General features: G+C 46.7%; 1 protein-coding gene across 1 annotated transcript in view; it reads left to right on the top strand.

Annotated features, from left to right (window-relative positions):
• The first annotated feature begins 203 nt into the window (after positions 1-203).
• KCNQ3 (potassium voltage-gated channel, KQT-like subfamily, member 3) overlaps positions 204-13,141 on the top strand; it is a 366,273-nt gene continuing 353,335 nt past the window's right edge. Inside the window, 2 exon segments of the mRNA XM_006830712.1 lie at positions 204-250; positions 252-704. Of these exon segments, the coding sequence (XP_006830775.1) occupies positions 204-250; positions 252-704 (500 nt within the window).

The raw sequence follows: 13,141 nt of genomic DNA, 5'->3' as shown, positions 1-13,141 counted from the left end.
CTCCCGCCGCCGCGCGCCCTAGCGTCTCCGCGCCGCCTCGCGCGCCCTTGCTGGCCCCCCGCGGCCCCGGCCCGCGCCCTTTGGGGTCCTGTGGCTGAACCGCCCGGAATGTGACCCCCTACCCCTGGTCCGACCGCCCCTGCACCCCTGGGCTCCCGCGCTTGCCTTCTTTTGGGGGGTGGGTGGGGAGGGGCACGCGGATCATGGCATTGGAGTTCCCGGGCTTGCTGCCGCCGCCGCCTAGTCCACGCACCCCGAGCGCCCCTTCTTCCCTGAGCCGCAGCGGAGAAGGCGAAGCGGCCGGCGGGGGCGAGGCAGATGGGGCTCAAGGCGCGCAGGGCGGCGGGGGCGGCTGGCGGCGGCGACGACGGGGGCGGCGGAGGCGGCGGGGCCGCTAACCCGGCCGGGGGGGACGCGGCGGCGGCCAGCGACGAGGAGCGGAAAGTGGAGCTGGCGCCCGGCGACGTGGAGCAAGTCACCTTGGCGCTGGGGGCCGGCACTGACAAAGACGGGACCCTGCTCCTGGAGGGTGGCGGCCGCGACGAGGGCCTGCGGAGGACCCCACAGGGCATCGGGCTCCTGGCCAAGACCCCACTGAGCCGCCCGGTCAAGAGGAACAACGCCAAGTACCGGCGCATCCAAACTTTGATCTACGACGCCCTCGAGAGACCGCGGGGCTGGGCGCTGCTCTACCACGCGCTGGTGTGAGTACCCGGCCTCGGGGCGCCCCTCGGCGGCGGTGCGGGGTGGGGCGCGTGGTGCGGGCCAGAGCGAGCTGGAGGCCAGCCTGCCCTCAGCGCGTGTTTCTGTGTTCAGTGTGTTTGTGAGCCTATGAACCGCTCTCCAGGCGCTGGGGTTTTAAAGAATGGAGCGTGGTACCCCAGCTGGTTGAGCGATTTGGCTGGCGTGGATGCACGAGCGTGTGCGCATTGCTAGCACCATGTTGGGTGTCAGTATGTGGGTTTTTCGATTAATTTGGGGATTGAACCGGACGGATAGAGTGGATGTTCCCAGGCACGCTGGGTTTTTGCTTGTGGTGGGTCTCGCTCGTTTCTTGTGCTTGCTACTGAGTTTAGAGACTGCATTCTGGAGTTGCACTGACCATGGTCGGGTGTGTGTGTGCGTGTGTGCGAGCGCGTATGTATGTGCGTGTTTTGCTTGCTTGCTTCTGCTGTATATTTTGGTTTGAAAGGAAATCTGATATTGCTCTAATTGATGGTTTGGGCCAGCCCGAATCCTTGTCTTCGAGTTCTTTTCAGGGAAGTCAATAGGAGTGTGTGTGTGTGTGTGTGTGTGTGTGTGTGTGTGTGTGTGTCTAAGCCTAGAAGCCGAACAGAGCTAGGAGTCCAGGGTCTGGGGTTATTATAGCTGAACTGCCTCTCTGATTGGGGCTCTGATATTCCAGCAGCCTCAACATCTACCCCGATCTTGCTTTGCATGGGTGTGGGTGCTGGGGATGGGAAGGGGGGCCTAGGCTGCAGGTTTGTCCCCATGGTACCCAGCTTCAGAGCAGGGCCTCCTTGTAAGTCAGAATGCAAATGCATGGCACCTAACACTCCAGCTGGAGATGCCTCCTGGATCTGGGGAAAGGGAGAAGATGGAGTGTCGTGGCTAGGCGCCCAGGACTGGAGCTGGGGCTGTCTGTACACACCTCCGGGCTGGCAGGCACTTACAGTACTTCCCCTGCATCCTGGCTGTAGCTTAGTACTCCTGACGAGGCTTCTAAGGAAGCATTGCTAGAGGTTGGGGTAGGAATTAACCATAATCTTGATTCTTCTTGTGGCGTTCGCTCTCTGTTCACTTCCGGATGACCCATGAGTTCTGTGTCTGAACGGGCTCCTTCGAGTTACTTCACCTGCCAGTCTTTCCTAGCTAGAAGCGCATTTCCAGATTTGACCACAAGGTGGGGGCCTCGGCACAGGACCTCAGACAGCAACAGGTTTCTTCTGTGAGGGACACCTGGAGAGATGATGCTTCAGAAATTGAGGATCTAGGGACCTGGAGGTGGCCAGCCCGGACTGTAGATTTGGGGTAGTCCAGGCTTTGGTTGCGTGTGTTTGCAGGTGCTGGTGAGATTCTGGCTGAGAAGAGACTGGCCATTGATGTTCTTTGATTGCTTCTTCAGGTGGTAAAAGGGATTGAAAATACACACATCTCTCTCTCTGTGCCTAGCATTCTATTGAGATAAATTGAACTGACATTTATGCTGGAATATGTGTGTATAAAATACAGCCCCACAGATTACCCAATCATACATAATGTCACGTGTCTGTCACATGTAATGATATGTAGTATGTATTGACTGACCTCAGAACTGGGGTTCCCATTGAAGCTCGTGGTCTCCCTTCTCCTATCCTTCCTTCCCTCTTCCCCCAGCCAGGACCCCAAGACCTGTCTGCTAACTGTGTGGAGAAAAGGTTGTCAAGCCTGTTATTGACATAATCACAATTTTGCCCATCTCTAGAGGGGAGCTCTGGTAGCGTAGTGGTTATGAATTGGGCTGCGAGCCGCAAGGTCAGCAGTTCGAAACTACCAGCTGTTCCACAGGAGAAAGACGAGGCTTTTTGCTCCTGTAAAGATTTGCAGCCTCAGAAACCCTATGCAGGGTCGCTATGAGTCAGAATCGACTCCACGGCACATAACAGCAACAAGACGGGAGCAGGCTTGCAAATGCCAGGCCCACCAGAAAAAGTTGAGGTTTTAGGAGATGTCAGATCCATGCAAATGTATTTCCTTCACTCACTCCTCTCCATGATCTTATGAGGAGTCCTGGTATGGTGCTGTAGGATAAAGCATTGGACTGCAATTTCGGTTTGAACCACAAGGTCGGCGATTCAGACTCACCAGCTGCCCCTTGGAAACCCTATACAGAGTCGCTATGAATTGGAACGAACTTAACAACAGCAACAATGATCCTATAAAATGGGTATTTTCACCTCCGCCTCATAGGTGAGGACATGAAGAAGCACACATCACAGGCCCCAGATGCAATAGTGAATGTATTGTGGAGTTAACAAGGGACTGTGGGTCCCAGTCTTGCCTTTGGGCAACTTTGTGCTTCTAACTTAAGCATCCCTGGATGTCCCTGTCCTCATCGGTAACACAGGGTTAATCTTTCCTAACTTGAAGTTAGCAAATAGCTGGAAATGGAGTGTGGCATCAAAGCAGGGGCTGCTCAGGGTTCAGGGAGGCAGAGAATCAGGGGAATGGGCCAGTGGAGGTGGGCTTGCAGATGCTGATAGGTTGACTTGAAGTTGTGCAGCATAGTCTGATTTGGGGTGGTGTTGAGTTTGAATGACCGAGCTTGCTTCATCATTGCATCCATCCTGTATCCTTTCTCTGGGTCTCACAGGGAGTTCAATCAAGTGTGCATCATTGGACTTTTCATGGATGCTTCAGGACTTTGCAAAGCATAGAAATGCCTGGTTTGAAGCATCCATTACCCTGTTATGGGCTTGGTTAATGATAACATTGGGGCCAATGACACAGTTACCCCAGCCTTTTTTTTTTTTAAGGAACCATATCCATGAAATGAGATTCTGTTTTTCTCTTATTCTGAAGGTGGTTTGTTCTGTGCCATTGAGTAACTTCCCACTCAAAAGTGTCCCTATATAGAGCTCTGAGAGTGGCTGCTATGTTTGAACTGCCAACCTTGCAGTTAGTAGTCCTGTGCTTATCCTACAGCAAATTCATTGAATGTGAAAACAAAGACCCTTCCATCCTTCACACCAGTTGCCCTTAAATACCCATCCCTTATGTTCCCCGGGCTGTTCACCTCCACCTTCACCCACCACTCCCCGCCACCCTAGGAAGCCACCTGTGACCCTCCGGGTGGGGATTAGAGTTGCCGCTCCTCTGTGGCCTCCCCAGCCATAGTGTCCTGCACATTGCATTGGGTTGGTCTCTTTGCTTGTCTCCCCCGACCAGCTGGGAGCTACTTGAGGACGAGAGTTATGTGTTTCTTCCTTGGCATTCTCAATTCCAAACACAGCATTCAGGCTGTGTTTGCTGAATGCATGTGTGAAAGAGCTCTCTTAGGAGTTTCAGTTAACCAAGACTTTGTGGTAAACAGCTGGAGCAAGTTGGTGTTATCACAAGACCGACAACCCAAAGTCGACCAATGTCAGCTTTGTTGTTGTTAGGTTCTGTGATGTCATACAATTTTAACTATGATAGTAACTCTTGGAAGTCTTTAAGTGAACTCTGGGGAGGAGAAACAGGTAGAGGGGACCATCCCTAAGCCCAAGGAGATTAATCCCTTCTTTTACTTCTTCAGTCTCCTGACTGTAAAGGATTCCGATAGTTAGGGACAATGTGCTGGACTTAGAGATCATATTTGAACTCTGCCTAAAATGTTTGGGACTTTCACCAACCAGTAAGGTGGGGATGATAGCATTGCTCTGTCAAAGCATAGTGTCCAGGCTTAAAAGAAATGTTATAGTTGTTGTTAAGTACTTTTGAGTTGGTTTCGACTCATAGCAACCCTGTACAGCAGGCGTGGAGAACATCAGGACTGCAAAATCCCTTGGTCTGGCTCTGTCAAGGCAGTCTCATTTCCACCCATCACATTTGTTGTTGTTATTGTAAAGTGCTGTCGAGTTGGTTCTGACTCAGAGCAACCCTGTATAGGGTTTCCGAGGAGCGGTTGGTGAGTTTGAACTGCCAGCCTTTTGGTTCTAACTGACCTTGCAGTCTAGTGCTTATCCTACAGCACCACATCGGGTCATCACATTAGGGGTGAGTTAATTAAATGTTTCACCAAATATAGCAGGAAACTTTTAATTTGATAATTTTGTATGGCCTGTGAATGCTGTTATAAATTTTGGCATTAAAAAAAAAAAAAAGGTTCCCCATCCATGCTGTATAGGGTTTCTAAGGAATGACTGGTGGGTTTGAATCACTGACCTTGCGGTTGGCATTCAAGCACTTATCCTACAGTGCCACACCAGGACTCCTTAAAGGAAATAGTGTATGCAAATATATTATTAAAAAATAGTAATACAAATGCAATTAGTTCAACTTCAGGAACCTAGTATTGATTAGTTGAATCTGAGCTGTTAATTATCCTTGAGTTGGCCTCCACTCAGGGGGACCTTCGGCATAAGCTGAACAAAAGCTTGCAGTTTTAGGTTGTGTATTTTAGAGAAGCAAAACATATATATGAAACAGATAGATAGAGAGATAGATAGAAGTTTTTTTTTTTTTTTTAATCAAGGAAATGACTTAAAATTGTAGAGTCTCAGGTCCCCAAGGAAAGAGAAAGAGGACCTTTCCTGTGTGTCCATTATATTGGGAGCAGGCCACACCCCCAAGGAAGCATCCCTTTCATTGATTGGCTGCTCGTAGCCACTCATCAGAGTTAACTATACCTGTATTAGGTTTCATCACCATGGGAATAAGCACATCCTAAGTGCTAAATTTCTGGAAAGCCTGGCCTAGTCAAGTTGACACAGAACTCTCCAGGCATCTCATTGAATTCTGTGCTTGCTTTTGCGGACCCTCTACTAACATGATGTCCTTTTACAACCATTGATGATGGGTCCAAAATCGTAAAGATGACGTGCCGTCTTCACTCCTAAGGAACATTCTGGTTGGCTGTATGTCTTCTCGAATGGATTTGCTCCTTCTCCTGTCGGTTCATGGTATATTCAGTATTCTTCAACAATCTACCTGATACTGTGACTGCCCAGGGCCTCCCCCTTCTTGCCTGTTTAGTAAACAGAGACTGTGTCTTGGCATCCTTGCTGGATAAGCAGATGCATCCAGCTGCCCTAACCATGGCCAGCTGGATATAATCAATCATTTTCCTGTTGACAAACCAAAGGGAAAAGATTTTGAGAACTGTCCACTTTCACGGTAGCTGGACCCAGAGATCTCTGGCAGGCAAGACTAGCTGGAGGGCGAGAGTAGAGGGGCGTAGAGGTAGGTTGGGGCCTGTCTGGTGAATTAGCACATTGACCAGAGAGCTGACCATTGCTAAGGCAGAGGAGGGATGCTGTGTTCCCACCCAGACTCTTCCATGAGGCATAATTAGCACCAGCTTTGGATGGGAGAAATTTGTGTTCTGAGACTGGTGTGCCCTCAGGCTAGTTGCTAAATCTCTGCGCTTCAGTTTCTTCCTCCAAACAATAGGATCTGTAAATGATAGATTCTCGTAAAGGGTAGAACACTTTGCTTGGAAGAAATGCTTCATAAGAGGTAATTATTGCGTTGTTGTTCATGATGTTCCATCAATAGATAGTTCTTGAATGCCTTCCATGTACCAGATATTCTTCAAAACATTAGAGATAGAGCAATAAACAAATAAAAGTAATTGGAACAGACACTAAATACTACTATTATTAATATTAATTTAAAAGAAAATTTCAGCGCTAGTTCATCTGGTCAGCCTTCAGCCAGAGCAGAAGGAATCAGCCCATTGACTGTGCTATAATTCATCCAAGAAGGACATCGGCTTTCTTTTCTAGTTAATGCCCACCTCTCTCGGCTATTCCATTTCCCGGGCATTTATTTTTGTTGCTCTTTAATGCCCATTCTCCTCCTTTTCTGCTCTCATCTCCCACTTGGTGTGAGTATCTCCAGAACCACTCTCAGTCCATCCCAACATTTTCCCATCCCACCCATGTCGGTCTTGCATTTCCTTCCTCGTTTTTATCAAATTCTCATTTATTGAGTTTGAGAAGTTGTCTTTCTTTACTGGGGGTGTGTGTGGGGGTTGTGAGAACATGATTTTTGGAGTCAAGGCTGATCTGGGTTGAATCCACCTCTCCACCTCCCAGCTGTGTGGCCTGGAGCAGGTTGCTCAACAGTGCTGGCTCTTGGTTATCTCTCGCATTGAGACAATGCCTACTCACAGGGTTGCTGGGGCATTTCCATGAGGTGATGTCTAAAATGCCTAGACAGGGCACTGAAGGCAGTCTGTAAACATTGCTTCCCTTATGTTTCCCCTCCTGAACACATTTAATCTGCCTTTTTGTGCACTCACCATAAAACCCATGCTCAGATAGCTTTCAACACTCTCATTGTATTTATTTTTCTTCATTTTCTGAACTCCTTTGCCTCCTTCCAAGTTCTTTGCTTTAGGATGTTTTCAAACCAGTCATGGAGAATGCTCATCTCTGTTGGATCCGTTCTAGCTCAGAGCATCCCTGAAGGACAAGTAGTGTTGCCCCCATAGAGTTCCCAAGGTTGTGATCTTTAGGGAACCAGATTGCCACATCTGTCTTTCCCAAAGTGGCTGGTAGATTTGAACCACTGATCATTTGTTAGCAGCTAAGCACTTAACCACTGCTCCACTAGGGCTCGTCATGTCCTCCTTAAAACCCAACCCACAGGAACAGAGGTCCCTAGGACCATCAAGGGAGACGAGCATGAACAGAATGTGGGTTCCTAACCAGAGAAGTAGCCACACCAGAGATGGAGATAGAGATGATGACATAGAGAGATAGAGCAGCTGAAGACTCATGGAAAGAGAAAGGCTGTGTGCTGGTGGCCAGGAGGCAGGCTTGCAGAATGTGCCCTTTGGTTGTTTAAATGATGATATATTCCTGAGTGTTTTTGTGTACATCAAAAAACAAAACAAAACAGAAGGAATAGAAGCAAATACTGTTGAATGATAATGCATGGAGGGGGTTGATATCATTGCAATGAAACGAAATACGATATGATGAGTGTAAAACTGATGTTTTCCCATGTAAATTATCACTCCATTCACAATAAAAGATAAAAAAAAACAAAAACAAGAAAACCCCAACCCAACCCAATGCCATCAAGTTGATTCCAACTCATGATGACCCTAGAGGACACAGGAGAACTTACCCATGGGGTTTCCCAAGCTGGCAGTCTAGAAGACATTTTGCCCTTCAAGGAGCAACTGATGGACTCTAAATGCCATCCATTTAGTTAGCAGCCGAGTGCTTTAGCCACATTGCCACCAGAGCTCCTTATCTCTGTTTGAGGCCCCAACTTCAGCTTTCTAGAGCAGCAGGGCCTTAGGCCAAAGGGTAAGTAAGTTAGGGAGCCCAGGATAGGAGAGTGATAACTTCATCATCACTTGGTCACTAGATGTTGTTGTTGTTGTTAAGTGCTGTCGAGTCGGTTCCGACCCATAGCGACCCTGTACAGGGTTTCCGAGGGTCTAAATCCTTACGGGAGTAGAAAGCCTCATCTTTCTCCCGCGGAGCAGCTGGTAGTTTCGAACTGCTGACCTTAAGGCAGTCACTAGATAGATGCCCAGTATGTCTGAACGTGCGCTTTGGAACAGGAAGCTTGTTTGCTTCAAACCACCCTTGCCAAGACCCCAGGAAGTGCCAAGCGTTGTGCTAAGCTGTTGAGGGGAGGCCTTTGGAAGACAGACTTGAAACTATTCAACTGAAACAGAGTTTAACAAGTGTTATAAGTGGTTAAGCACCCATCTACTCTCCAGCAGCTCCACAGGAGAAAGACCCAGGGATCTGCTCCCATAAAGATGATAGAAAAGGAGACCCTATAGGGCACTGCTGCCCTGTCACATGGGATCTCTAAGAGTAGAAATCGACTGAGCGGGACCCAACAACAAATCCAATAATAGAATGGAATTCCATGCTGTTGTCAGCTGCTACACAGAGCAACCCCATGCACAGTGTAAGAAATGCTACCCTGTTCCATGCCATCTCCGTGCTAAATTCAATCAGACGTAACACTCTGTTATTATTCCTGCACTGTTGTGAGGCACTCCCATTCAAGTTTGTGTTTTGAAAAGTTGCATACATTTCTTCAAGTTTCATAAATCAAGTGTGATCTTTTTTATAGTTTCCAAAGGAATAAGGTTCTATTTGATCGCTCTCTGGTTTTGATCTGGGTATTGAAGTTTTGAGAGGCTAAAAACAAGAATTGTTCCAGGTTTTAACAGCCGGAGCAGTATCCTGAGAAGCAGGCAGAGGAAGACTTGCAGATGTAACCTGAATGAAAAGCCCTTTTAGATGTGATTGTGGTTTCGATGGCATGAGCCAGTGATGGGGTTGGCCATAAAAGTACATTGGGCGGCATAACGGCAAAGCTGGTTTAGAGTCTTACCCTGCCATTAGCTGTGTTACTTGGGCATTTCATTAATTCTCCAGTCTCCATCTGCAAAGTAGGATCCCAATACCCATGACAGCACTGGAGCAAGAATCCCATGAGTCTGTGCATGAAAGAGTCCTTGGAAAAATTCCAGTGCTCAACCCTCTGAAAGGTTTTCCTAAATCTGTAGTAAGATCAACTAGGTCTTACAGCTATAAATATGTTTGGCTTTGCCTTTATTGTCTAGTGCTGCTACAAGAGAAATACCACAACAGTGTGACTTTTACAAACAGACATTTATTTTCTCACAGTTGAGGAGGCTGGAAGTGTACGTTCAGAGCACAGGCTCTAGGAGAAGGTTGTTGCTGTCTATCAGCTCTGGGGGAAGGTTCTTGTCTCTTCTGTTCCTGTTTCCTGGTTCCTTGGAGACCACCATGTATCTTGGCATCTCCTTTGCCCCGTCTCTGCTTGCTAGCTTTTGTTTAATCTTTTTTTATATCTCTAAAGAGATGAGTTCAAAACAAGCTCTATAGTAACCCTATTTCATTATGATAATGAATACAACACATTCCTAAATGGGATGATAACATGGGAATAAGAGGTTACTTTTGAGGGGCAAATTCAGTCTTTAATAAGGTTTAGCATTGCCACACACACATTTGCCACCTTTCCAGTGAGGTGTGGCCTCACCCAATCCTCACTGCATATTTATTGGAAATCCATTAACACTTCCATCTTTGGGTATGTCAGCTTCCTTGTGGTGATCACCTTTTGGGAGAGTGAAGAGAAAGTGGTTTGGAGATAAGATTGAATTAAACACAGTTTTCTGGCCACCTCTAAATCTGCAACCGTCATACGAAGCACATCCAGTTCCATCCCGATTGTAGCCTTGTTGATGGAACTTTTTTGTTCAGCCCCAGAAAGGTTGAAGGAACTTGTATGAAACATTTTCTTTAGAGAACAATTTGGGTTATAATTGAGGAAGAAGATTGCTTCTTGCATGTAGGTGATGAATGGAAAGAAGTGTAAATCCTTATGTAGCTGACTCATGGAGTTTTCATACATGGACTTCCTCCCAAGGTGGACTTCTTTACCTGCTGAATGCCTCAGGGCCGAGATTTCTGCTTCTTCCCCATTCTATCCACCACCAAGAGCTATGTAAAACCATTTAAAATTGGAAGAGCATAATTATTGAATTGTTGTTGTTGTGAAGTGGTGTCGAGTTGGTACCGACCCATAGCGACCCTGTTTAGGGTTTCCGAGGAGCAGCTGGTGAGCTTGAACTGCCGACTTTGCAGTTCAAACGGCTTTGCAGTCTGGCTCATTAACCCAGAGTGCCACACCAGGACTCCATGTAAAATCAGCATGTCAGTAATAATATTATAGATAGATAAATAGATAGATAGATAGATAGATAGATAGATAGACAGATAATGGATGGATAGATGGATGCATGGATGGATGAATGGATGGATGGATGAATGGATAGATGATGGATAGATGAATGGATGGATGGATGGATGGATGGATGGATGGATGGATGAATAGATGATGGATGGATGGATAGATGGATGAATGGTAGCTATTGTCAAGTTCACTATGACTCGTGGTGACTTTATGCACAACAGAATGGAATGTTGCCTGGTTCTGCCTCATGCTAACGGTCACTGGCAAGTTTGAGCCCAACATTGTGGCTATTGTGCCAATTTATCCCACCGAGGGTCACCCTCGCCCTAATTGGTTCTCTCTTTTACCAGACATGAGGTCCTCTTCCAGTGACTGATTCCTCCTGATAATGTGTCCAAACCCAGCATGTCGGACAGTATTCTGTTTGGATCTGTGACATTTTGGTTGGCTGGTGTGGCTCTGTAGGATATGCACAGGACTGGTAACTGCAAGATCGGCAGTTCAAACCCACCAGCTTCCCTTGGAAGTCCTGTTCAAGGTCACTATGAGTCAGACCTGACTTGACAGCACTCAACAACAACACCACCACCAATGTTCAGAAGCAGATCACCAAGTATTTCTTCCTAGTCTATTCCTAGTCTGAAAGCTCTTCTGCCCCTGCCCAGCATGACTGACCCTGCTGGTATATGAAATGCCAGTTACATAGCTTCCAGAATCACAGCAGCATGCAAGGTGCACAGTCCAATAAGCTGACAGACTGATGATAGAACCAATGTTATAACCCACGTATAAAAACTTTGGGGCAACATCGCCATCTGCTTCACATGAGGTTTGTTGTTAAGTGTCATCAAGTCAGTTCCCAATCACAGTAACCTTGTATAGGGTTGTGGCTGGGGGTTTGAAGTGCCGACATACTGGTTAGCAATAGAGTGCTTATCCTACAGTGTCACACCAGGGTGACTTCCTTCATGTGTTAGTAGCCATAGCCATTACATCAGTTCCCTTTAAACAAATCTCCAGATTTTGATCTTATCCCACCAGAGTAGCAAGCAGACAGCTGGTTTATTGACCCCATTGTTGTTGGTGTTAAGTACCATTGGGTTGGTTCTAATTCATAACACCCTGTATAGGGTTTCTGAGAAGAAGCTGGTGGATTTGAGCCATCAACCTTCAGTTAGCAGTCCAGTGCTTACCCTACAGTGCCACACCAGGACTCTATAGATTGTAAACTTGTTCAGCAATAAAAGTCCATATCTACCTTTGTTGACCTCTTCTTAGGGTCTAGAGTGAAATCTCTTCCAGTAAAATGAGACAGCACTAAGCTAGGGAATACTGCTGTTCCAGCCCCATCTCACTGGGCTCTCTGTCCTAATGGAAAACCACTCAACACTATCCAACTTTGTATCTCCTGACTCCTGCTTTTTGCAGAAATTCCATCTGTACGTATATCTGTTGTGGTAAGCTTCACCTTGTGATGCCAGCTCAGAAAAATGAAGCTAATAGGTCTTAATAATCAGCAAATCTAATCAAATGAATCAGCAGGCAGTTCATTAGCAGTTTATTGGAATTATGGGCTGGCATTGAGGCAGATGATGACAATCAGAGGCCATGAGAGCTGAAAAAAAGATAACTGGAAAGTGCCCTAAGATGACAGCAAGTCCGTCCTTATAATTGTTGAGAAGAGGAAGCTGAGGCCAAGGGCAGTTAGAACTTGCCTCAGGTCACACTGCTGACAGGGAGAGGCTGGTACCCATAAATATTGCCTTCCAAGGGAGGTCTCCATTCAGTGTAGCTGCTCCCCCTGGTGGTCCAGCTCTGCATCAGGGGAACAGTCTTCTGAATTTGCAGCTATGTTGTTGTTGGTAAGTAAGTTGAGTCAGTTCATAGTAACCTTAGAGCAGCTGGTGAGTTTGAACCACTGACCTTGTGGTTCCAACCGACCTTGCAGTCCAGTGCTTTATCCTATATCGCCACACCAGGATTCCTTGCAGCTATCTTAGGATCAACATCAAGTCCCAAGCAAAGTGTGGTTTTTCTCAGTGGACTTTTCCACTATGTTTCAGAAGGGTCAGCAATGATTGTTTGGAATGTTTCCTTTGGAAGGCAAGATGGAAACATTTTCTTTTTGATTCTTGATTCTTGGTGGTTGGTGGTTGTGTGCTGTGGAGTCAGTTTTGACGCAAAATGACACTGATTAGGGTTTCGGAGGCTGTAAATCGTTATGGGAATAGAAAACCTCATCTTTCGCCCACGGTCCAATAATCAGAAAGTCTCATCTTTTTCCCACAGTCTAATGCATAACCCACTACACTACCAGGGGTCCTTCCTATAACGATTGCAGCCTAGGAAACCCTATAGGGCAGTTCTCCTCTGTCCCTATACAATGAGTCAGAACCAACTCAAAGGCACCTAACAACAAGCAGTCTTTATAGAAACCCCTTTTTTCCCTTTTAAAGTTTTTATTATGAGTTGAGTGAAAGTTTACAGGGCAGATCATCAGTTTTGCATTCAACAAATCATATACTTTGTTTCATTACAATGATTATAATCCTCTCCATGTACCATCAGTTAACAGTATTTCTCTCTATTCATTGTAGGTCTTTTTTTTCCCCCCAAACACTCAGGCATATGTAATAATTTACACCACCAAAGGGCACATTCTGCAAGTCTGCCTCCTGGCTGCCAGCACTCAGTC

Source organism: Chrysochloris asiatica, unplaced genomic scaffold (assembly GCF_000296735.1).
Source record: "Chrysochloris asiatica unplaced genomic scaffold, ChrAsi1.0 scaffold00001, whole genome shotgun sequence".
Classification (NCBI taxonomy): Eukaryota; Metazoa; Chordata; class Mammalia; order Afrosoricida; family Chrysochloridae; genus Chrysochloris; species Chrysochloris asiatica.
The sequence above is the reverse complement of the archived record's forward strand: the minus strand, read 5'-3'. Positions and strand labels throughout refer to the sequence as shown.